Genomic DNA, 26,990 nt, shown 5'->3' on the forward strand with positions numbered 1-26,990 from the left:
TTACATGAATAGATACGAAAAACTAGTAGAGATGTTCATGTATCAAAGCTCATGGGAGGTAGTGGCATGATACAGGGAAGGCGGTGGTACAGTGGTAAGGTCACTGGACCAGAAATCTAGAGGCCTAGGTTCTAAACCTCTGGTTCCAATCTGCCAATGGGAGATGGTGAAATTTAATTCAATAAAATATGGAATTAAAAGCCAGCCTAATAACGAACATTTGACCATTATTGGTTACTGCAAAAACTAACCTGGTTCATGAATATCTTTTCGGCTGACATGTGATTCCAGACCCCCATCTGTGTGGATACCCTCTGAAATGACCTATGAACTCTCATGGCATTAGATCAACCTCCTCCTGGACACTATCTACCACCCCTCATTGGTTGCTGAAACAGTACTCCTCCATGTTGAATACCATTTGGAGGAAGCACTGAGGGTAGCAAGGGCACCCAATGTGCTCTGAGTGGGGTACTTCAAGTCCATCACAAAGAGTGGCTTGGTAGCATCAGTAGTTACGAAGCTGGTTGAGTTGGAAAGGATGTAATTATTAGCCTGTGTCAGCAGCTGGTAGTGAGATAATCAAAAAGGCAAAACCTACCTGACCTCGCCAATTTACCCGATGAACATGCATCTGTCTACGACAGTTGTGATAGAACTGACAAACACACATTACTGGTTTAGAAGTTGCACCTTTGTATTGAAGATACTCTCTATCATGTTAAGACCCATAGACCACAATCAGTAAGGATTGGTGACAACACCTCCTCTGCAAAAATCCTCAATACTGGTGCCCTGCCAGGCTGCGTACTCAGCTCTTATACACTGACAGCCGTTTGGCCAAATTCATCTCTAACTCACATCGCAAATTTGCTGATGACACCACCGTCGTGGGTCGGATCTCAAACAACGATGATACAGAATACAGGAAAGAGATAGAGTGCTTAGTGGCATGGTGTAAAGACAACAATCCCTCCCTCAATGTCAGCAAAGTAAAGGAACTTGTCTTCAACGTCAGAAAGCAGAGTGGGGGATATGCCCCTCTCTGAATTAACGGTACTGAGGTGGAGGTGGCCGAAAGCTTCAAGTTCCTGGGAGTAAATATAACAAACGATCCATCCTGGTCTGTTCACATCAAAGTCAAGAAAGCACACCAATGCCTTTACATCTTCAGAAGGCTAAGGAAATTTGATATGGCCACTATGACTCTTAACAATTTTAATAGATGCACCAGAGAAAGCATCCTATCTGGATGCATGACAGCTTGGTATGGTGCCTACACTGCCCAAAACCACAAGAAATTACAGATTTGTGAATGCAGCCTCATCCATCACAAAAAGCAGCCTTCAGAAGGGTCTAGATCTGAAACGTCAGCCTTCCTGCTCCACTGACGTTGCTCGGCCTGCTGTGCTCATCCAGCCCTACACCTTGTTGTCTCAGATTCTCCAGCATCAGCAGTTCCTACTATCTCTCCTACACTTCCCAATGCCTTTGGAAAGCAGCCAACATAATCAAAGGCCCCGCCTACCCCAGTTATACGCTATTCCATTGGGCAGAAGATACAGAAGTTTGAAAAGATGTTCCAACAGATTTAAGAACAGTTTCTTCCCTGCTGTTGTATCAGGGATAATGGGAACTGCAGATGCTGGAGAATCCAAGATAATAAAGTGTGAAGCTGGATGAACACAGCAGGCCAAGCAGCATCTCAGGAGCACAAAAGCTGACGTTTCGGGCCTAGACCCTTCATCAGAGAGGGGGATGGGGAGAGGGTTCTGGAATAAATAGGGAGCGAGGGGGAGGCCGACCGAAGATGGAGAGAAAAGAAGATAGGTGGAGAGGACAGTAAAGGTGGGGAGGTAGGGAGTGGATAGGTCAGTCCAGGGGAGACGGACAAGTCAAGGAGGTGAGATGAGGTTAGTAGGTAGGAAATGGAGGTGCGGCTTGAGGTGGGAGGAAGGGATGGGTGAGAGGAAGAACAGGTTAGGGAGGCAGAGACAGGCTGGGCTGGTTTTCGGATGCAGTGGGGGGAGGGGACGAACTGGCCTGGTTACGTGAAACAGTCCCTCTTCCACACCTACACAGGCCCCAAACCCCACCTCTTCCTCCGTTACATTGACGACTGTATCGGCGCCACCGCTTGCTCCCCAGAGGAGCTCGAACAGTTCATCCACTTCACCAACAGCTTCCACCCCAACCTCGTTCACCTGGGCCATCTCCAACACATCCCTCACCTTCCTGGACCTCTCAGTCTCCATCTCAGGTAACCAGCTAGAAACTGATGTCCATTTCAAGCCCACCGACTCCCATAGATACCTAGAAAATACCTCCTCCCACCCACCCTCCTGCAAAAATTCTATCCCCTATTCCCAATTCCTCTGCCTCTGCCGCATCTGCTCCCAGGATGAAGCATTCCACTCCTGCACATCCCAGATGTCCAAGTTCTTCAAGGACCGCAACTTTCCCCCCTCAGTGGTCAAGAACGCCCTTGACCGCGTCTCCCACATTTCCCGCAACACATCCCTCACACCCGGCCCCTGCCACAACCGCCCCAAGAGGATCCCCCTCGTTCTCACACACCACCCCACCAACCTCCGGATACAACTCATCATCCTCTGACACTTCCGCCATCTACAATCCGACCCCACTACCCAAGACATTTTTCCATCCCCACCCTTGTCTGCCTTCCGGAGAGACCACTCGCTCCGTGACTCCCTTGTTCGCTCCACATTCCCCTCCAACCCCACCATACCCGGCACATTCCCCTGCAACCGCAGGAAGTGCTATGCTTGCCCCCACATCTCCTCCCTCACCCCTATCCCAGGCCCCAAGATGACTTTCCACATTAAGCAGAGATTCACCTGCACATCTGCCAATGTGGTATACTGTATCCATCGTACCCGGTGTGGCTTCCTCTACACTGGGGAAACCAAGCGGAGGCTTGGGGACCGCTTTGCAGAACACCTCCGCTTGGTTCGCAATAAACAACTGCACATCCCAGTCACGAACCATTTTAACTCCCCCTCCCATTCTTTCGACGACATGCCCATCATGGGCCTCCTGCAGTGCCACAAGGATGCCACCCGGAGGTTGCAGGAACAGCAACTCATATTCCGCTTGGGAACCCTGCAGCCCAATGGTATCAATGTGGACTTCACCAACTTCAAAATCTCCCCTCCCCCCAGTGCATCCCAAAACCAGCCCAGTTCTTCCCCTCCCCCCACTGCATCCCAAAACCAGCCCAGCCTCTCTGCCTCCCTAACCTGTTCTTCCTCTCACCCATCCCTTCTTCCCACCCCAAGTCGCACCTTTATTTCCTACTTACTAACCTCATCCCACCTCCTTGATCTGTCCATCTTCCCTGGACTGACCTATCCCCTCCCTACCTCCCCACCTATACTCTCCTCTCCACCAATCTTCTTTTCTCTCCATCTTCGGTCCACCTCCCTGTCTCTCCCTATTTATTCCAGTTCCCTCTCCCCATCCCCCTCTCTGATGAAGGGTCGAGGCCCGAAACGTCAGCTTTTGTGCTCCTGAGATGCTGCTTGGCCTGCTGTGTTCATCCAGCTTCACACTTTATTATCTTCCCTGCTGTTACCAGATTTATGAATGGATCTCTCATATATTAGAGCTGATCTTTCTCTGTACCTTCGTGGTAGCTACAACACAATATTCTGCATTCCATTTTATTACCCTAATATACTTATCTAAGGGATGATTTGTCATGTAATACAATATTTTCACTGTACCTTGATACACGACAATAATAAGATGTGACGATAATAAATCGAAGCAAAAAAAACTAAGGTGGAACTACACCATGCTGAATGGGATTGGCTTAAAACAGATCTAGCAAATCAAAACTGAATATCCATGAAGCATGATAGGCCATGATCAGCAACAGAACTGTATTCAACCATGATCATGGCGCAACGCAGCCCCACTCTACCATTACCATCAAGCCTGCAGATCACCCATTGATCAATGAAGAGTACAGGACAGCTTGCCAAGAACAGCAGCTAGCTTGCTAAATAGGATGTGTCAAAGTGGTGAAGCTACAACACAGGACCACTTGCATGCCAAACAGTAAAAGCAGATTGCAACAAATACATTACATCAAAGCTCTGCAGTTCCTGCTACATCCAGTTTCCAATGTTGGCAGACAATTAAACAACTCACTGGAGGAGGAGCATCCACAAATATCCTCATCCGCAATAATGGGGGACCCCCACAAGATCAGTGCAAAAGACAAGGCTGAAGCATTTGCACCCATTTTCAGCCAGAAGCGCGGAGCAGAAGATCCATCCTTACGTCCTCCAAACCTGGCATCACAGGTACCAGTCTTCAGCCAATTCAATTCATTCAACATCATTTCTAGAAGTATTTGAATACACTGGATACTACAAAGGCTATGAGCCCTAATAACATTCTGGAAGTAATACTGTGCCTTTGACTTAGCCACAGCACTAGCCATGCTTCCAGTAGCCATAACACTGGCATTTACCTAGCAATGTGGGAAAATGTTCAGATATGAATTGTACACATAAAAGCATAACAAATAAACTTGTATGATTACATGTCTGTCAGTCTACTCTCATAACCAGCAAAGTGACCGGAGGGGGAGCACAAGTTCAGAAATGACATTCACTGATGCTCATTTTGGATACTGGCAGGGTTGCTCAGCACTTTACCACATTACAACCTTTGTCCAAACATGGACAAACAAAACTGACCTCCAGAGGAGGGGCGAGAGTGACTGTCCTTGACATGATGGCAGCATTGTACGACATCAAGGAATATTCGCAAAATTAAAGTCAATGGGAATGAGAGAGAGTCATACCTAGCAGAAAGGAAGATGGTTGTGTTTGTTGCAGGTCAGTCATCTCAGATCAAGGACATCACTGCATGAATTCCTTGGAGCAGTGTCCGAGACACAACCATCTTCAGCTGCTTATTTAATGGAGGGATATTCGTTGATGATTGTGTAACATTCAACACCATTCATAACTCCCCAGATCCTGAAGCAGTCATTGAAAATATGCAGCAAGAGCTAAACAACATCCAGACCTGGGCTGATAAGTAACAAGTGACTTCTGCGTCACACAAGTGCCAGAGAATGACCAACTCCAACAGGAGAGAATCTGACCATCACCCCTAGTTGTTTAACGGTACTGATTGTTAAACACATACTATGAGGACTTTGTGGATTACCACTGACCAGAAACTGAAAAGGATTAGCGATATACATACTGTCACTACAGGAACATTTCAGAGGGCGAGGAATTCTGTATTATTTGCAAACTGGGATACATTACACTTTTAATCTTCCTTCAAGCCATCAAAGTAGATGAAACATAGTTGAATCAAGGACTACGACTTGTGGAACTATGCTAGTAACGTCTTTTCAACCTGAAACAGACCCATTAATGCAGATCCTCAATCCATGCTAATACATTACCACCAGTACGACCAGCTTCTACCCTGAGCTGAAACCTAGCTACCCATTATCAACTCATCATGTTATATACTTAAAACAACTCTCGCAAATTTGTCAAACATGATTTGCCTTTCACCAAACCTGTCTAAATATCCTGCCATTCTTCATTAATAATGGACTCTTGCATTTTCCCAATGCCAGATGCACCTTACAATGTTAACAGTGCAAAATTATTCTGGGTGGATGCTAATTGTAAGTAAAATTCCACAAAAAGTATTTATGACATCCATTTTGTTTATTAGACATTGTTAAAATAAGATTTCAAGAATATTAGGAAGTATTTCAGAGTGCAAAACCATTGTTTCACTTAAAAGGACATTTTCTTAAATTGTCTTGCTATAGCCACTTCCACCATTGTTGATCTTAACTGTTCTCCTGATTTGGTTCCAGCTGAATGATCGCCAATTTCATGTAAAGGAGAATTTTCACACAGCAAACTGATATCCTTAATTTAAAAATCATATTATAAGTCTTTTTTAACTGTTAAAGTTAGTCAAACAATGATGCTGTTAATATTGATGCTGCTAGCTTGTAAATGTTGGCTAATAATGATTTATAACAGCAACTGGATTTCAACATACAAAACCAATTCCAAAGTTCCTTTTATACAACACAAACACTCAATCTGAGCGAGCAAGTTTGAGGAGAGTACATATGACATTAATCTGAATAGTGCAGAAAAATTATTGCTCGTGCCCTGGCCTCTTAATCAACACCAAAACGAGGAGATTAGCTGGTGATTATCCCATTGCAATTTGAGCTCAATTGAGATGCTGCATCACCTGCTTTACAAAACGTCAAGAACTAAATAATTGTCTGTGAGATGTTTTGAGACATCCAGTAGTGTGAACTGCAAAATTTAAATGCAAGTCTTCCTTTCTAAAACTGTTATGGCTGCTTCATGATCTGTATTCAGTGACTCATCAGCTGGGAATGCAATTAATCTCAAAGCCTTGCTACAAATCAGCATGTCTGATCTATTCTAAATGTGACACTAATAGATCTGACTGATTTATTAAATAATGAATGTCAAACTTGCACCAAAAGCCTGAAGAATAAGAGATATAGTCTTTCAAGTGTAAGATATTGAGCACATTAAACAAAGCCAAGATGACTGAAAAAAATTGTAACTTTCAACAAATGCAATCATGGTATAATTTTCAACAGTTTTTTGGGAAGCCAGTTTTCTCTTCCTTCAAAATCTTAGTCTCTAGAATGATTAAGAGAATTTACATAATTAGCATCAAGGGGCAATTTTAACTTTGTAATGCACTGGCAGTCAGGGTCTCCAATAATGCTTTGGAAAGCTGGAAAACTACAGCGCTGCATTTGTCAGTGGCTTTTACAGCCAGGCATTGCTTTAGAATTTGACTTCTGGGTAGCATAACAAATTGGAACAAGCAGCTGTGATAATAACCACATGGCTCCATTTTAGTGGTAATATTTAAAGTATGGTAATATTTATTAATATTTAAACTTGCATCAAGATGAATATTGCAGGATTGCCCAAATAAATGAACACAGAAAGAAACTGCACCAGTCGGGTCCCAACCTTTAAGGTTGTGCCTTAATAAAATACCTCACTCATGTACATACTTTATTTATTAATTCAGCTTATGGTCTAGGCCAGCATTTATTGCCCATCCTTAACAGTCTAGAGGGTGGTTTAAGAGTCAACTGCATTGCTGTGGGTTTGGAATCAAATGCAGGCCAGACCTTGTGAGGATGACACTGAAGGACATAACTGAACTAGATGGGCGTTTCCTGACAATCAACTCTCAATTCCAGTTTTTTCAGCTGAACTCAAATTCCACCATCTACCATGGTGGGAATCAAACCTGGATTAATAGTCCTAATAGTGTTATAATAGTATTAGGATATTGCCTCCCCTTATAATATTTGACTCAAACCCCTCACTCTGCCTTCCCAAGCCAATTTCAGCAAATCACTCCCATACCAATTGACCATACACGTGTTCACATCCCTTTCCAAGTGTAGCGTTTTACTATCACTCTTGATAATTCAGCTGTTGCATGCACAAGGATATCCTTTGATGTGTCAAGGCACCTAAATCACGTCTTCAGCATTTCGATTGCCTGCTTAATGATAGCTCTCATGGTCAGATGGATTTGATTATCTTGTTTCTGGTCGTCATTTTATGCCCTCAACTCCAAGTGCCAGCCATTATCTCGGCTTTGAACAGTGAACTAGGAGCAGGAGTAGGCCACTCACCCCCTTGAGCCTGTGCCACACATGAACAAAATCATGCTGATGTGCTGACTCCACGTTCCCAATAATTTTTCACATCACTTGCTTATCAAGAACCTGTCTACCATTAAGATCCAAGAGCTCAGGGATGGTGGACTGGTTGAGAAAGAAAGTGTCACGGCAAACATACATTATGTTTTCAAACTGTACAGTGATGGAGTGGAAGGTTTTGTGATTGGAGAAGTATTCAGGGTGCTTTGATTGTCCCATCATGTGCAGTTAATGACTCCCTAGACCAGTGGGAGGCCAGTCAGAGATATAAAGCCTGCTCATTCTGACTAGTGCCATCAATTGCAAAGTGCACATAATACCTGGCTCTGAAAAACATGGCATGGGTTGCCGATGGGATGTAGTTATAGGCATCAGTTTGCAAGTTTTTGCAAATATCTACTGCAGAAAACTGGAAGGCATGAGAGGTAGGATATTAAGACTGGTGGTGACATTGATAGCCTTCGCAAGATGTCTTCTTTCAGGAAGCTGGAAACATCAGCCTCCCGATCCATAGAATCATATAATCTCTACAGTGTGGAAGCAGGCCATTTGGCCCACTGAGTCCATGACAAAGAAGTGGGTGTGAGGATTGAATGCCTCTCCCATGAAGATTTTGTAAGCAGGCAAACATACTATATTTTAACGAACCACACACTCAGAGAAAAAAATAGGCATCTTGTTTAGTTGGAATCACCCCACTCTCCCATGCTCAAGTTCTCCTTGAACTCTCAGCTGATCAAGCATTGATTCATGTGCAATCCAGATTCATAGAGAATAATCACGTCCGATGTGCTTAACCTCAACTGCCAAGAACATCAATCAAGAGATCTGCACTATAACTCCATTTAGTATATCTGGTAGAAATTACAGCAAAAGACAACTTTGTTGCAACACAAACATTACTTTTGAGAATTGAGAAAAATTATAATGCTTCTTTTGAGTTCATCTGATCATCAACTTCATTTATAATGCAGCTAATTTTTGGTCATCTTATTAAATAAAATGCATTACTGATATTAGAATGTTGAGTGAACAGAACAGCATGCTATGCAAGTCTCCGATAAAAGTCCAAATCCCAAAATACTTATGCTGACAATTCCTCTCGTCCCCACTGTTTGTTTGTTGAATTTAATTTTTGTCTTGTGTATTCTGGGGACTGAATAGGATATGCCTAACGGCTATGTGCATGAATATTGCAAGAAATGTATAGCTTAAATTATGCACTGACCTGAAGAGGAACAGCAGCAAACGTGGCCTAAAAAGTACTCTGTGAGCCAGAAGGCACAATTGTGTCACAAAAGGCAGACCTCTTATGTCATTCTAGCCACTACATTAACATTCTTGGCTACATCCTCCACCTTCTCACAGATAGTCACCTACTATTACTTCTCTGAATGCATTAAGTGCAAGACTCATTCAGGCCACTTCTAAGAAAAAATCACTTGCAGGAAATGGGTTCACTGGCTTATTGCCATCCTGAGAAGCCCAGTGGGCAAGTTAAGAATCGATCACTTTGCTGTGGGTCTGGAGTCACATGTAGGCCATACCAGGGAAGGACAACAGATTCCTTCCCTAAAGTGTTTGTGTGTTAGATGGGTTTTTCAGACAATCAGCAATGGTTTCATGAACATCAAGAGACTATTAATTCCAGATTTTTACTGAATTCAAATTTCAGCATCTGCCATGGTGAGATTTGAACACAGGACATTACTTAGGTTTCTGGATTAAAAGATAGTGATGGCATTACTAAGCCATTGCCTCCCTATTTGATGTCCTAGACTTCTAAAACTTTCAGGAATAATGCAAAAACAGAAAATTTGATCTATCCATAAATTCAGAGTACTTCTGAACTAATGCTTTCTTATAGTTCCCTTGAATAATATTTATCCCTCAATCATCTCTACCACAGTCACTTTGCAGTTGTGGGAACTTGCTGTGTCTTAACTAATTGTGATGTTTTCAACATTACAAAGATGTTTACACTTCAGGAAGGAGTACATTGAGTGTAAAACACTTTGAGACATCCTCATGAAATCCCCTCCATAATTGCAAATCTTTCTTTTCAGTGTTTCTGTATGAGGTACAAGCTCTAAAGTCCAGCCTTATGCTGCTCTGGCTCCAAACTGAGCAGCTAGAATGCAAGAGGTGGCTGAATGCTAAGTTCCAAATACAGCAGGGTGAATCCCCAGAATATTGCTCTCCAAGCATGCTTCTTCATCTGCATGTCTTTTTAAATCTGGATCCCTTGACTCTTCATCCACAGGAAACATATCTGACTTTCCAGTTAACAATTTTTCTTGATGCATTCTTGTGCCTTGTGAAGTGCCTCCCAGCAACCCCTGCCCCAAACTCCAATCCTGAATGGGTGGGTAAATTTAACTTAGCCAAAGACGACAGCAAGTGGTCTGAAGGTATACCAGGACCAGATCTAACAGTGTCTGGCTCCACTTCTTCCATCACATGAAGAGAAAGGAAAAAGGAAGAGAAGTTTGAATTGGTTGCAAAGTAACATCACTTTCCGCAGCACTCATGTGTGAGCTTCATGAAATTGCAGGCAGTTGACACAGGCAAATAGGATGAAATCAAAGATAAGCAAAATATCCTTCTAAACCCAGATTGGCACCTGACCTATTTCTGTTTCTTTGCCATTTCTCTCTATCAAAAGCTATCTCCTTGAAGAATAATGACATTAACAGGAAACAACCCATGATGGGTGCTGTGCAGTTCTTGTTACTGAAACAACTGTATATTCAGCTAGAGTAATTTAGAATTACAATTACCGAAGCTATAAAACATGGATTCTTTATAACCTCCTTTTAGCAGATTCTCTCTGCTGATTCTTGTGTGTATGGTAACCTCAATGAACAAAACAAATATTACCTAATTGACCTGTTCAGAAATGTAATAACACATCTCTGGAGCGGACAGGACTTGAACCCTGGCTTCTTGGCTCAGAACAGGGACAGAACAGGCTGTTCACAAGTTCCATTCTAAGGATCAAAATGCAGTTATTATCTAATCAAGTTGTTCACAAATGTTACTACGTACCTCTGGAATAGGTGGGACTTGAACCCGTGTCTCCTGGTCTAGAGGTTGGGACACGAAAATGTGCCATAAGAGCCCTTGTACGGAATAAAAAACTATTTCCATATTTTCAAAAATAAATCCGTTCAGAAATATTATAACACACTGAAGATGTGACATGAGCCCATGTCTTGTGGCTCACAGGCAGGGGTACAACCACTGGTGCCATAAGAGTTCTACTGAAGAACAAAATAGTCAATACAATTTTCAATATGCTAAGGTGTGATAGTAAGTGCATGCACTAAACAATTAGATTGTAAGATAATAAAATGTGAGGCTGGATGAACACAGCAGGCCAAGCAGCATCTCAGGAGCACAAAAGCTGACGTTTCGGGCCTAGACCCTCCAGCATCTGCAGTTCCCATTATCTCTGATACTAATTAGATTGTAAGTGAGCTTTTTAATACGGCAATGCTGGGTAAGACTGTGAGTGAGTTTAATTACCTCAAATTGATTGAGACTTTGGCTACTTCTCCTTAAGATTGGTGTGCATGTTCCAAATGTCGGTTTGTCAAATGTCTGAGACAATTAAATTCATTAATAAATGAAAGCTATTCTTGTTTGATACGTGGCAGTAATTTTATTTAGTATTCTTGAAAGGTTCGGCTGAATCTTCAAAACCTTGTCATGTTCTTGGTTGAATTTCTTTCTGCAACTGATGAGGCATTCTAAGTACTTACTTCCCTGAAATGCCTGTACTGTCTGATTTCAAGCAATATTCCATTCCTTTGCCAGACACCCTCCAGGAACACAACTGTAGCAGTGAGCTGCTCTCATGGAGACATGACAGATATCATGTTGCAAATAAACCGCTGTTGTATTCTCAAAAAATTTTGTAGGTTAATTCCTCTTTAAGTGATGTAAATGAAGATGACATTTTATTCAGTACAGATTAATGAAACTGCTTGACTCGTACTTCCAGAAGGCATTTGACAAAGTTCCACGTAAGATACTGTTAACTAAGGTAGATGCCTATGCAATTGAGGGAAAATTACAGACGTAGCTGGGAAATCGGTTGAGTGGCAGGTGACAGAAAGTACAGATAATGAGTAGGTACTCAACTTGGAAGGATATAACCAGCAGTGCCCCACAAGGATGTGTCCTAAGTCCTCACTTATTCATATTATTTATTATATGAGTTGGATATTGACACAGAGAGTCATATATCCAAACTTGCTAATAACACAGAGTTGGGTGGCATTGTAGACAATGTAGATGATAGTATAAAATTACAAGCTGTGAATGGGCAGAACTGTACAGATGGGAGTTCAATTTAAGCAAGTGCAACAATATCCAGTTTGGACCAAAGAAGGCTAGATCAGGGTACCTGCTAGTAAGTATGAAGTTAAGTGCAGTATAGGTCCAAACGGATTCAATTATTCACAAACAGGTGCAAACAATGATCAAGACGGAATGCTGGTCTTTACATGAGAGGACTGGAGTACAAGGAGTTATGCTGCAGTTATACAAAATCCTGTTTAGACCCTACTTGATGTACTGTGAGCAGATCTGAGCACCACACCTTATGAAGGATAATATTATCCTTGAAGGGAGCATAATGTGGGTTTACAAGAATAAGACCTGGACTTCAGAGGTTACGTTAGAGGAGAGATCATACAAACTAGGCCCATTTTCCCTAGAATTTCAGGTCGAGTGGTGCTCTGACCAAAGTCTTCAAGATATTTACAGGAAAAGACAGAGAAAACAAAGATAAAATATTTTCACTGGTTGAGGATTCTAGAACCAGGGCCAGACTGTTCAGGACAGATGTTAGGAGCACTTTGGCACACAAAGGTTTTAGAGATTTGGAACTCTCTTCCAAAATGGCAATGCGTGCTGGATAAGTTGTTATTTTTAAAGCTGAGATAGATAAACCTTTGTTCAACAAAGGTATTAAGGGACAGGAACCAAAAGGACGTAAACAGGGTTTGGCCACAGATCAGCCATTAAATAGTGGAACATGCTTGAGGGGCTGAATGGCCTACTCCTGTTCCAATGTTCCGACTTAGGTTTTATGGCCTTATAATATTGGTGCTGTGACATGTTTGGTGATCGCAGTAACACAGTAACAATCTCACTAGACTGGTAATCTAGAAGCCTAGGCTCATGTCCTGGAGCCATAGCAGCTGGTGGAATTTAAACTCAACTGCAAAAATTCTGGATTGTAAACTAGTCTTGATAGCTTCAGCTATGAAACTACCTGGTTTGCTAATGTTATTTGGCAAAGGAATTTTCCTTCCTGACCTGGTCTGGCCTTTATGTGAACCTACACTCAGTAATGTGACTGACTGTCAAGCATCCTCTTAAATGATCTAGCAAGCCGTTCAATTCAAAGGTGATCAGGAATGGGCACCAAATTCTGGCCTTATCAATGAAGCCTAAACCCAGTGAAAGAATATATAGAAAACTGTTTAGTGGACTGCCAGTTTATGTCCACTCTGCTTCTTACTTTGTCTGTGCAATGAGCAACTTACGAAGAACCTGAACATTTTTATTACTTAGCTACAGAACGTTCCACTCATTCAGCGTCAGTGCTTCACAATTATGCTCTACCTTTACTAAATGTGGAGCTGTCATGCAACACAGACACTGACCTGATGTCTTGGCCTGGGCGGGCCTGTGTCAGAATCCTTACTTCCAGCTCTTCTGTGCCCTGCGTAAAACAAACTGCAACATGAGCTAAAAAAGAAATCTGGGACATTCCACCAGAGGCGCCACAAGTATCACCATATTGTGTTATTCAAAAAGCATTATTGATGAGCACTCAATGACATTCTGGAATGCGGCATGTGGAACTCTCAGCGAGCTGTAATTTTGAGCCATATATTATGGCTTTTGATTTCACTGTAATAAATCAGATACATTGCATTGTAGAAGTTGACAGTGACATCCGGAGAATAAATGAGATAATACAGTGAAATTGATCTCTGTTAAATATTAACATGCGGCATTCTTTTTGCTGCTATTATTGTTACACTAAAATGAAACAAATGGACACAAAAAAATTGAAACATATATTCTGTGGAATTTACTGAATGGAACAAACTATAACACGTAGGAAAAAAAAATGTATTTGTGGCCATGTATGCATGTTTCCCAATAAGAAAAAGGAATCATAAGCTTGACTGGCTACTAAAATGTAAGCACTGTTCATGGTGCCTAAAAAGAAGCTATCTATGAACTTACCATGATTAGAAGTACATCATGCTGCATACATAAAGAATATCAATATGAAATGAGCATGGCAATATTTACAATCTATCCTAATCCTCAACTGAAAAGTTTTTGTAAATCAAAGAATCCTTGAATCATCTCCCAATATTTTTCTACAAGTCCCAAAGTCTGAACAGGAACAAAATCTTCAAATTTTACTTACATCGTCTGATTCCCTAATGAGCTCTGTATCTTCAACCTGCACAACTGCATCTGCGCCACAAGGTATTGGAGCCCCTGTGGTTACCCGCATCACCTGACCAGGCATCACTGTTTGGGTGGGCTGCAAAAATATGCAGGAATAAAAGAAAATCATCTTTGAGATTATTAGTCTAACTTCAAAAGCTTAGAGTGAGCAAATATATAACAGACAAAAAAAAGGGCAGATTTTACACTTAGCAGTGAAGTTCTTTCCCCTAAGAAAGCAGGCCACAAAGCTTTAACAATCTCTGTGTCATGGTACTCTCTCTTCCTGGGGCCTGTGGTTGGGGCACCAAGGAGATCAGTAGGATAAGCAACCAATCACACTGAAGTGTTCTCATCGACAGCAAGCCATAAAGTAAAACGACTTTACTTTTAATCATAACTGTTAGAGACAGTGAAGTAAATGATTGGGACATACACATGGGATTTACATAGAATTTGGAACATTATAAACAAAGCTGAAAAAAATTAAAATGCACAGAGGATATTTTTCATCACCATGGAGAAGTCTGATGTTCAACAAATATACATGGGGCAGTTTTATGAAGGGAACGAGAGTTACAGTTGACAGCTGGAGACGAGCCATGTTGCCTTCTGTAAGAAGGTCCACTATTATTAGATGCTAATCAGAGAATTGGGTCTTCTGTGGGATCAAGACCTGCTGACAGGAAGCCCCACATGAGGAGTGCATTCCAGAGTCTGGCTATGCTTTTGCTCAGTGGCTGTTGCTCAAGTAACACACACTGGACACTGACAATCATGTAATGACATAGGTCACAGGTAAGGGATGATGGGAGGGCTTTCGTGGCAAGAGGTTATGTGGATGAGAAGTGTTGGACTCTGGGTTTAGCAGCAAGGTCAGATGCCCTTCTGAGCATCAATACTCACCTGTTCGCCTGCCTGTGATTCACCAATAATGAATCTGTCACCAGGTCCATCAGCCGCTGTGAAGAGTCAAAATAAAGGACAGATACAATTAAAGCTATTCAGATTAGAACTTTGAAAGCTGGAAAACCAAGGAATGTATTAACCTATTTACCTCGCACAGCATATCCATCCTTCACTGATGCTGGAAAAGGTGGCAAGTTGTCTTTTGCAAACACATCCTGCGCTAAGACTCGACCCATGCCATCTAAAACACAAAGAAATCAAACACCAATACAATGAATTTCAGAAATGTATTTTGTCATTTTTTTTAAACGAATAGAGGTTGAGACAGAGATGTCAATCAGTCTGTTCGCAGACAATGAAATAAACATACAGCTAGGCAGGTTTAGGCTCAGCCATGGTGCCTTTTGATGCTCGTGTCTTGGTTTTCTACTGCTACCCTGCCCAAAATCAAGCAGGGAAGGAAAAATGATGTTGAAGCTTCCAACTTGAACATAAATTTTCCTCCCTCTATCAGCGCTGCAGCTGGACATCCTTTATCCAAGTACTTCATGTTAGTGAGTCCTGTCCGAAGCTGTTCTCTGCTCCATGACTACCTCCCCGAACCCCAATGCATGTCACCTGAAGAAAAAGGTATTCATCAGACAGGGCTGGTGGTAGAAAGACTCAAAAACTCTCAGACGATGGAGGGGCAACATAGGTGTCTCCTTTCCCTCCACTTGGTTGTCTGTTGAAAGCCAATGGTCTCCAATGCGTTGTCAGCAATCCTATGATTAATACTTCATGGCATTAGACTAAGAAATCTGGGCCAGAATTAAGGCAGCAGGTACAAATCTTGCCCAAGCCTGAGGAACATCTTTGGTGTCTTTAGTATTACAAAGAATGACCAGATAATGGTCATTAGCTTAGAATTAAGTTTGTGGGCAAATGGGAGGAGAAATGGTCATATTTGTTGATAAGGTGGCTAGTGTGGAAACAAGTTTTAAAAAAGAAATCATTAAATTGTCTACACAGTCATTGTGAAGGAGATCATGCTTCTAACTAAACAATGCATGTTAGACTATTCTTATCAGGTGTCATTGCGCTCATATTTATAGTTAGAAGCAATAAATCCCTGTGGTTGAAATGGGCTTTATTAAAATTCTAAAAGTTAAACAAAAAATCAATTTCTTTGCAGACTTTATTTTAATTCTCAAAAAAAATTGAGACATCAATCTGACCTGTCTGAAATTAAAGAACAGACGTAACAGTAGAAAATCTACAAACAGGTCTCTGTGCCTGAGGATAAATGACATCAATGTAAAAAGTCTTCTGTCAATGTGATTCTGTGCTGAAAGTGAATATAAGTGATTATTGATCTGTTTTCACCAGACTTGGATTCACAGTCAATGGACCCAAATTTAAACAACACAAAAAAGTATTCAGCTGACTCACTAATCATATCAATGATTCTAACAACATTATATTATTTAAGGGGAATGAGTTAAGTGCAGTACATTGTGTTGACAAATTGTCTCTCTTTTTAAAAGAGGACATTAACCAGCCTACAGCAAAACTAAGCACTTTCATGCTCAAGAACCTTAATATCTACAGAAACCAGTACTACCAATGAGGTAACTAAAATACTCAGCTAACCAGAGTGGAGTCAATTGTCTTGAAGTCCCTAGAATGATTTTTGATCTTCTTATGCTGCTTTTAGCTTATGTGAAACACTATTTATATTCCAGAAAGCAAAAAGCTGTCCAAAGAAAGCTAATACCTCACCTATTATTAATGTATGTACAGGAAGAATAAAGTAATACACTTTAATAGCCTGTACAGCATGATCTTGACAGGTTGGGCGAGTGGGCAAATCGATGGCAGATGTAGTACAATTTGTATAACTGTGAGGTTATTCGCTTCAGAAGCAAAAACGAGAAGGTAGATGACTACCTGAATAGCTATAAGTTAGGAGAGGGGAATGTGCAGTGGGACCTGGGCGTCCTCGAGCACCAGTCACTGAGGTAAGCGTGCAGGTGCAGCAGGCGGTGAAGAAGGAAAATGGTATGTTGGCCTTCATTGTGAACGGTTTTGAGTACAGGGGCAAGGATGTGTTGTTGGAATTGTACAGGGCCTTGGTGAGACCGCACCTGGAATATTGTGTGCAGTTTTGACCTCCTTTTCTGAGGAAGGATGTTCTTGCTCTCGAGGGAGCGCAGTGAAGGTTTACCAGGCTGATTCTGGGAACGGCAAGTCTGACGTATGAGGAGAGACTGACTAGTCCAGGATTGTTTTCACTGGAGTTCAGATGAATGAGGGGGGAATCTCATACAGAGTTAAAAAAATTCTAACAGGACTGGACAGTGTAGATGCAGGGAGAATATTCCCGATGGTGGGTGAGTCCAGGACCAGGGGTCACAGTATGAAGATGCAGGGTAGATGATTTAGGATGGAGATGAGGAGATATTTCTTCACCCAAAGAGTGGCGAGACTGTGGAATTCATTATAACAGGAATTCATGGATGCCAAAACATTGAATGTATTCAAGAGGTGACTAGACATAGCACTTGGGATGAACGGGATCAAAGGTTATGGGGAGAAAGCAGGATTAGGCTATTGAGTTGGACAATCAGACATGATCGGGAAGTACAGTGGAGCAGGCTTGAAGGGCTGAATAGCCTCCTCTTGCTCCTGTCTTCTATGCACGGGGTTAGGATGGAAACAATTGTTAAATTCACTGCTGATTCTTTGGCAGCTGCAGCAGAAAATGAGGCTTCTAATTAAAGAAAGCTTTCCTTTAAGTTTCACCATTAATCTGTTTTTCCTTGCAAAATAACTCCTAAATGATACAGCATACACTGGCTTCAGGCAAAAAGCCAAACAAATTATGGCAGATTGTTATAATGAAATGTTAACTGGATAGAAAGCTAATAAAAATACAAGTAAAAAAATGATTTGATGTTGTTCAATTTATGGTCCACTTGGAATCATGACAGTTATGGATGATTTCTTTCCATTGCATGGTGCAAATGAATATTTTTCTAAATAAAAGGCTTCTAAAGAACCATGAACATTTTAAGTCTTTTTTTCATAAGACTTATCCACCCAGCGGGAAGAAAACACCACAATTTTAGACAGTGAAGGCAGCACTATGTTCAACAAATTCAATGTGTTTTAATTAGAGTAGTCCACAGCCCTCCTTTTAACAGTCTCCCACAGTCCTTTATCCTGTAATATCATGTTCAGTTATTTATTTAATCTATGCACAAAGTCAATTCCAATGGCATTTGGCCTACTTATTTTATTTTCCTTTATTCACTTCCAGCTGCACTTTGAACATTAAAAGCATAGGCTCTGACCCACTGCTCATCACAACATGGACTGTGGCAGCTCATCACCACCTTTTCCAAAGAAACTAGGTCTGGGTAATAAACGCTGGCCTAGCCAGCGATGTCCATGTCCCATGACTGAATAAAGTAAAAATTACGCAGCTACTGCTTTGCTGAACCGCACCCGTCTCCACCTTTGATGTCTCAGTCCCGAACAAACTCGTAACACTCAGTCACTGTCGGCATTTCCCTTGAAATGCCCCTAATCTCCTCTGTATGAAGTCTTAGGGATGCAGATTTCAAAAGGATATGGCAGACATCTGGTATTGCTACATCTGGACTGCTTAGAACACTACTGACTCCTCCTCCCATTTGTTAAAACATTATTCCAGAATTATCCCGAAGTGCAAACATAGCTTCCAGTTTCTTTCGTCTCTTGTAAAATGTCTCCTTAAAAACCTCGCTCCTTTATCTTCGCCTACAAGAATGAGAAGTGCATAGATTACTTTGATGCAAAGGCTCATAAATCCAATCAGCTGCTCCCATGCCCCATCTTACCACTCGACTAAATGACCAATTTTTCTGTATTGATCCCCCTGTCTATTTGCCAAACTCTTCCTTTACTTTCTCTCCTATCTACCCTAAAGCCTCTCTGAGCTCATCTTGTCCGACATTGCCCATGCCCTCATTTCTACTCACACTAAACTGATTATCCAATCTCGCCTTCTCACTCACTGTTAGTTGATGTTGTAAACAGTACTGTCTCTCTCCAAGTGTAACGCCACTCTTTAAATCTGCATTGTCACCCCTCCTCTCAAAAGAAATACACTTGCCCACACAGTACCTGAAAACTAACATCCCATTTCCAATCCGCCCTTCCTCTCCAAATATCTTGAGCGTTTTGTTGCTTTCCAAATCCAATCCCATCTTTTCCAGAGCCCCATACTTGAATCCCAGAAATTCAGCTTCCACTCCTACAACTGCACAATGATGTTCACATGTATGCCATTAACATTCAATTCTATCTTACCATCACCTCCTTGACTCCCCACTGTTGCTGGGTTCTGAGGCTGCTGATCTGACTCATATTGGAGAAGCAGAAACAACGCCCCGTTAAATAATCAGAGGAGCAATACTGCATTTTTGGATCCTACTCCAATCTCTGCTTCCCATCTAACAATACAATCCTGGTCCCTGATAACATTCTGAAATTAAGCTTGTCTATTTGCAACGTTAGTATCACAGTTTATCCTGAGTTGAGCTTCCAACTTAACTCAAACCAACGGTTTCCATAACAATGAGATGACAAGGTGTAGAGCTGGATGAACACTGAAGGAGGGTCTAGGCCCAAAACGTCAGCCTTCCTGCTCCTCTGATGCTGCTTGGCCTACTGCGTTCATCCAGCTCTACACCTTCTTATCTCAGATTCTCCAGCATCTGCAGTTCCTATAAAATTACCTGAAATCGTCTCTGCTTCAGTTCATCTGCTGCTGATTGTGCCTCTGTTACCTCTACACTCACTCATTCCAATGGACTCCAAGCTGGTCCTCAGTGTCTTCTATTCCATAAACTTACGGTCATTGAAAACTCTGTGCTTGCATCTTAAGTTGCAGCAAGTCCTGTTCCCCTGTCCTTGCTGACCGACAGAAGTCTAATGCCTTGATTTTGAAATTCTCATATTTATTTTCAAATCTTTCCATGGTCTCGCCCTGCCCATGCCCCTTCCCCCCACCCCATTTCTATCTCTGTAGTCTCCTTCAGCTTCAAATTCCACACACCCACACCCAAGACTTACCTGAACATCTAATTCTGACCTGTACATTTCCAGTTTTAATTATTTCAACATTGATAGCCTTACCTTCAATTGCCTCAGCCCCAAGCTCTGGAATGTTCTTGCTACACTTCTGCGCTACTTTATCTCACTTTCCTGCTTTAAGGTGTCCCTTAAGACCTGTGATGTCGATGAAGCTTTTTGTCATATGATCTAATATCTTAAATTGTTGTTCAGTGCCACATTTTCTTCCATATTGCATCTTGGGGTCTTCCATTGCCTAATATGAACATAGACATTAGGAGTAGATATAGTCCACTCAGCCCCTCAAACCTGCTGCACCATTCAACATGATCTTGGCTGATCAGATTATTGTACATTTCTGACTACCCCTAAAAATCCCTTCATTTCCTTTCTTATCAAGAATCTATCTGATCTGCCACTGTAATGTGGGTTTCTGGCTCCAGCAGGATATTTGCACCCAGTGAGACATTATTTAAGTCATGGGAGCTGTGATAATGGCCAGCATTAAGAGAGATAAAAAGATGGAACATCTCCTAGAGATATCCAGCAGCTTCAAAGGCAGAGATTTCATTTCATTATCTGCAATATTAAGCAGCGTACTTATAAAGACAATTTATTCAATCTTGCAACTTGACTTTTAAGCTGGCCTTTGTCCGAGGTTGTATGTTAATACTGTATCTCATGGGATTAGTAAATATGTTTCCTCCGGAGAGGAGAAATGTGTTCGTTGGTTTGGTGAACTAATAAACTACTCCAAGACAAAATTTAGAGAAGAAGCATTTTACAACCATTAGGGTCATAGGTGCAATAAATTAACCTGGCAATTCTAGAGAGATTGTCCTTACAACAGAAAGCATTCTTTCAGATATTAAAATTCCAAGAAATGTATATATAGGTATTTTCATTCTGTTCTAAATATAATATTAATTCTTTTTCAGGGACTCAGTCCATACATGAAGGAATTTGAGGATCACATGGGCTTTCTGTCATGCTTTTGCTGACAAATTAAAATTCCTTATGAACAACTTCCCTGTGAGCTTAAGGGTTTTCACTCAGTAATAGTTGAACAGGAAATGATCAAAAAATTAATGCAGAATGGTGGCAATGTAGCAGAGAGTATTAAGATGTCTCTTTGTATCATTAATGAACAATATTGTCATGTACAGACCAAATGTATGTGTTTGATGAACACAGACTCAAACAATAGCAGATTGCTCTTAACCGATAAACTGAGTGGGAGGAAGCCATTCTGCACAGGAACCAATTGCTGTGTGTTTCAAATGCTGAACCCAGTTCATCTAATTTTAAGGGATTAATAGGGATCGACTAACGTGTAATATTCTGGAGAGGCAAAATTCACACTCCAAGTACGAAATCCACAATCAAGGATTTTTGTTCTTGATTGTACCCGGCCTTTTTCTGCAACTAACATCATTCTTTTTATTTGTATATGGAATGAGAGGCTGGGCTAATATTCATTGTCCATCACCCTTATAAAGGGGAGGTAATGCCTTCTTGAACCACTCCATTCCATTTGCCGTAGAACACCTACAGGGGGAATTTCAGGATTTTGACCCATTGACACTGAAGGAACCGTGATATATTTCCAAGTCATTGTTGGGGATTGCCTTGGCTGGGATCTTGCAAATGGTAATGTTCCCATGATATTACAATCACTGCTGCCTATATGTTCACCTACTGACACAATTGGCTCAGCACAATCACCAGAACTAGGTCCAGAACCAGTGCCTCTTTGTTCATTCAGCTGGAAAAATAAATACACTTCAGGACTTCATTCCTCATTCTGTTTTTCAAGCCTTTGTTGACCCAATCCTATATTAGGTTACTTGAAGAATTGATTGCTCTGATGTTTTTCCTTTGAGACTTGGAATCTCCTGCAATCTACTGACAAAAGTTACACATCTTTGTGACTATTCTGGTCACAATATATGTGAAAGTAACTAATCTGATGAACAGAACATTGTCAAAGAGAAAATATCCTCCCTGCATCTAGCTTGACCTGCCATAGAGTCATGGAAAAGTACAGCACAGTAACAGGTCCTTTAGTCCGACTTGTCCGTGCTGACCAGATGTCCTAGATAAATCTGGTCCCATTTGCCAGCATTTGGCCCAGATCTCCCTAAATCCTTCCTATTCATTTAGCCATCCAGATGCCTTTTAAGTGTCGTAATTGTACCAGCCTCCACCACCTCCTCTGGCAGCGCATTTCCATACATGCATCACCCTCTGTGTGAAAATGTCACCCCTTAGGTCCCTTTTAAATCTTTCTCCTGTCACCTTAAACCCATGTCCTCTAGTTTTTGATTCCCCCACCCCAGGGAAAAGACTTTGTCTATTTACCCTATCTATGTCCCTCATGATTTTATAAACCTCTATAAAGTCACCCCTCAGACTTCGAGATTCCAGTGAAAATAGCCCCAGCTATTCAGCCTATAGCTTAAACCCCCCAACTCTGGCGTATGGCTCGTAAATCTTTTCTGAACTCTCAAGTTTCACAACATCCTTCCTGTAGCAGGGTCACCAGAACTGCATGCCATATTCCAAAAGTGGCCGAACCAATACCCTGTACAGTCACAACATGCTCTCCCTACTCGCATGATCAATGCACTGTCCATTAAAGGCAAGCAGACCAAATGCCTTCTTCACTATCCTATCTACTGCAACTCCACTTCCAAGGAACTAGGCCCTGTTAGAATTTTATAGATTTCAACGAGATCTACTCTCATCCTTCGAAACTGTAGTGAATACAGGCCCAATGTCGAACCAGTCTCTACTCATAGGACAGTCCTGCCATCCCCAACATCAACCAGATGAAACTCTGCTATACTTCATTTCTGGCAAGTAATTCCTTACATAGCAAGACTAACCCTGCATGTAATATTTGAAGCATTGGCTCACCAAAGCCCTGTATAACTGCAGTAAAAAATCCTAACTTCTGAACTCAAATCCTCTTACAACGAAAGCTACTATACATTTACCTTGCTAATTTGTTGCTGAACTCATACTTCTTAAGATATCACTTTTAAATTACACTGTTCTTTTCATACCAAATGTGTAATTTCACTTTTAGCCACATCAGGCTGCATCTGCCATGTGTTTGCGCACTCATTCAATTTGTCCAAATCACCTTGAAGTTTCCTTGTATCCTCCTCACAATTTTTGGGGATATGACAGGCTAGTGGTATTATTGCTAGACTATTAATCTAGGGACAAAGGTAATGTTTTAGGAAGCTGAATTCAAATTCTGCCATGGTAGACTGTGGAATTTGAATTTAATATAAAGCAAGAATTAAGAGTCTCAGTGATGACCATGATGTTATTATTGATTGTCAGGAAAAACACAACCAGAACATTAATATCCTTTAAGGAATGAAACAACTGTCATTACCTGGTCTGGGCTACATGAAACTTGGGACCCTCAACAACATGACCATCTTTTATAAGATAACAAAGTGTGGAGGTGGATGAAGACAGCAGGCCAAGCAGCATCTCAGGAGCACAAAAGCTGACGTTTCGGGCCTAGACCCTTCATCAGAGAGGGGGATGGGGAGAGGGAACTGGAATAAATAGGGAGAGAGGGGAGGCGGATCGAAGATGGAGAGAAAAGAAGATAGGTGGAGAGGAGAGTATAGGTGAGGAGGTAGGGAGGGGATAGGTCAGTCCAGGGAAGACAGACAGGTCAAGGAGGCGGGATGAAGTGGTAGGAAGGAAATGGAGGTGTGGCTTGAGGTGGGAGGAAGGGATGTGTGAGAGGAAGAACAGGTTAGGGAAGCGGAGACAGGCTGGGCTGGTTTTGGGATGCAGTGGGGGGAGGGGATGAGCTGGGCTGGTTTTGTGATGCAGTGGGGGGAGGGGATGAGCTGGGCTGGTTTTGTGATGCAGCGGGGGGACAGGAAGAACTGGGCTGGTTTTGGGATGCAGTAGGGGAAGGGGAGATTTTGAAGCTGGTGAAGTCCACATTGATACCATTGGGCTGCAGGGTTCCCAAGCAGAATATGAGTTGCTGTTCTTGCAACCTTCGGGTGGCATCATTGTGGCACTGCAGGAGGCCCATGATGGACATGTCATCTGAGGAATGGGAGGGAGAGTTAAAATGGTTCACGACTGGGAGGTGCAGTTCTTTGTTGCGAAACGAGCGGAGGTGTTCTGCAAAGCGGTCCCCAAGCCTCCGCTTGGTTTCCCCAATGTAGAGGTAGCCGTAGAGGTATCCTACAATGGATACAATATACCACATTGGCAGATGAGCAGGTGAACATCTGCTTGATATGAAAGGTCATCTTGGAGCCTGGGATAGGGGTGAGGGAGGAGGTGTGGGGGCAAGTGTAGCACTTCCTGCGGTTGCAGGGGAAGGTGCTGGGTGTGGTGGGGTTGGGGGGCAGTGTGGAGCGGACAAGTGAGTCACAGAGAGAGTGGTCTCTCCGGAAGGCAGACAAGGGTGGGGATGGAAAAATGGCTTGGGTGGTGGGTCAGATTGTAGATGGCGGAAGTGTCGGAAGATGATGCATTGTATCTGGAGGTTGGTGGGGTGATATGTGAGAACGATGGGGATCCTCTGGGGGGGGTTGTGGCAGGGGCGGGGTGTGAGGGATGTGTTGCAGGAAATGCGGGAGACACAGTCAAGGGCGTTCTCGACCACTGCAGGGGGAAAGTTGCGGTCCTTGAAGAACTTGGACATCTGGGATGTGCGGGAGTGGAATGCCTCATTGTGGGAGCAGATGCGGCGGAGGTGGAGGAATTGGGAATATGGGATGGAATTTTTGCAGGAGGGCGGGTCGGAGGAGGTGTATTCTAGGTAGCTGTGGGAGTTGGTGGGCTTGAAATGGACATCAGTTTCTAGCTGGTTGCCTGAGATGGAGACAGAGAGGTCCAGGAAGGTGAGGGATGTGTTGGAGATGGCCCAGGTGAACTTGAGGTTGGGGTGGAAGGTGTTGGTGAAGTGGATGAACTGTTCGAGCTCCACTGGGGAGCAAGAGGCAGCGCCGATACAGTCATCAATGTATTGGAGGAAGAGGTTGGGTTTGGGGCCTGTGTAGGTGCGGAAGAAGGACTGTTCCACGTAACCTATAAAGAGACAGGCATAGCCTGAGCCCATGCGGGTGCCCATGGCCACCCCCTTTGTCTGTAGGAAGTGGGAGGAATCGAAAGAGAAGTTGTTGAGGGTGAGGACGGGCTCGGCTAGGCGGATGAGGGTATCGGTGGAGGGGGATTGGTCGGGCCTGCGGGACAGGAAGAAGCGGAGGGCCTTGAGGCCATCTGCATGAGGAATACAGGTGTATAGGGGGACTGTACGTCCATGGTGAAAATGAGGTGTTGGAGGCCAGGGAATTGGAAGTCCTGGAGGAGGTGGAGGGCATGGGTGGTGTCACAGATGTAAGTAGGGAGTTCCTGGACCAAAGGGGAGAAAATGGAGTCCAGATAGGTGGAGATGAGTTCGGTGGGGCAGGAACAGACTGAGACAATGGCTCGACCAGGGCAGGCAGGTTTGTGGATTTTGGGAAGGAGATAGAAACGGGCTGCGTGGCATTGGGGAACAATGAGGTTGGAGGCTGTGGGTGGGAGGTCCCCTGAGGTGATGAGGTCGTGCATCGTGTAGGAGATGATGGTTTGGTGCTCAGGGGTTGGGTCATGATCAAGGGGGCGGTAGGAGGAGGTGTCAGAGAGTTGGCATTTGGCTTCGGCGATGTAGAGGTCAGTGCGCCATACTACCACTGCGCCACCCTTGTCTGCAGGTTTGATGGTGAGGTTGGGGTTAGAGCGGAAGGAGCAGGGGGCTGCCTGTTCTGTGGGGGAGAGGTTGGAGTGGGTGAGAGGGGTCGAGAGGTTGAGGCATTTGATGTCTCGACGGCAGTTGGAGATGAAGAGGTCAAGGGAGGGTAGGAGGCCTAGGGGTGGTGGCCAGGAAGAGGACTTGTGTTGGAGGCGGGTGAAGGGGTCTGTGGAGGGAGGGTTAGGCTATCTTTTAACTGCCTTCTGAGCAGTAACTATTGGCCTAAGCAGAGATGTCCACATTTTGTGAATGGATATTTTTTAAAAAGTCATCCAATTTTGTGTCATCAGCAAATGTTGAAATGTTGCATTTGATCCCTCATCCAGGTAGGTCATTTTTATATTTCATGAAGCCATGCACTGATAGTTGCGGTACTCCCACAAGTCACTACCTGCAACTCAGCAAAAGATGCATTTTTCACACTCCTTGTTTCCTGTCTGTAAGCTAATTCTCGATCCGTGCTGCTGTAATACCCACTAATCCATGTGCTTTAAATTTGCCCACTAACCTCTTATTTGTGACTTTATCAAAAAATCTGCTGAAAATCCAAATATGCCAGATCCGTTGAATCCTGCCATCTATTTTAAATTGGCAAAAGAATTCTGGCAGTTTTGTAAAGCATGATTTGCCTTTCATAAACACATGCTGTTTTTGTCCAATGCTGTTAAGGGTTTTGAAATATTTCACAAAACAAACAGAAATTGCTGGAAAAACTCAGCATGTCTGGTAGCATCTGCGAAGAGAAAGCAGAATTAACATCGAGTACAGTGACCCTTCTTAAAAACTGATTGTAGCTGCCAAAGTTTCATAGAAATCCTAAAGAACCGATGGGAGGAGGGGGAAGGAATAAATGATAGGTGGAGATGGAGCCCAGAGAGAGAACAAAACAGATGCACAGTCAAAAGGAATCGGTAAAGCTTTGTCTGGAAGTATGAATAACTGCTAATTGGGACCATT

At 42.7% G+C, this 26,990-nt stretch overlaps 1 protein-coding gene across 25 annotated transcripts in view; it reads right to left on the reverse strand.

Moving 5' to 3' along the window:
• LOC125455410 (gephyrin) overlaps nucleotides 1–26,990 on the reverse strand; it is a 475,974-nt gene that overhangs the window by 59,384 nt on the left and 389,600 nt on the right. For 15 of the 25 annotated variants that reach the window (XM_048537301.2, XM_048537305.2, XM_048537298.2 and 12 more), the window contains 5 exons: nucleotides 15,294–15,386; nucleotides 15,143–15,198; nucleotides 14,214–14,333; nucleotides 14,024–14,044; nucleotides 13,432–13,490 (listed from right to left, as the gene is read on the reverse strand). In XM_048537301.2, the coding sequence (XP_048393258.1) occupies nucleotides 13,432–13,490; nucleotides 14,024–14,044; nucleotides 14,214–14,333; nucleotides 15,143–15,198; nucleotides 15,294–15,386 (349 nt within the window). The remainder of the gene's footprint in view (nucleotides 1–13,431; nucleotides 13,491–14,023; nucleotides 14,045–14,213; nucleotides 14,334–15,142; nucleotides 15,199–15,293; nucleotides 15,387–26,990) is intronic. The other 10 variants (XM_048537300.2, XM_048537304.1, XM_048537323.1 and 7 more) reach the window with 1 other exon arrangement.

The sequence above is a fragment of the Stegostoma tigrinum genome, chromosome 10 (genome assembly GCF_030684315.1).
Source record: "Stegostoma tigrinum isolate sSteTig4 chromosome 10, sSteTig4.hap1, whole genome shotgun sequence".
NCBI lineage: Eukaryota > Metazoa > Chordata > Chondrichthyes > Orectolobiformes > Stegostomatidae > Stegostoma > Stegostoma tigrinum.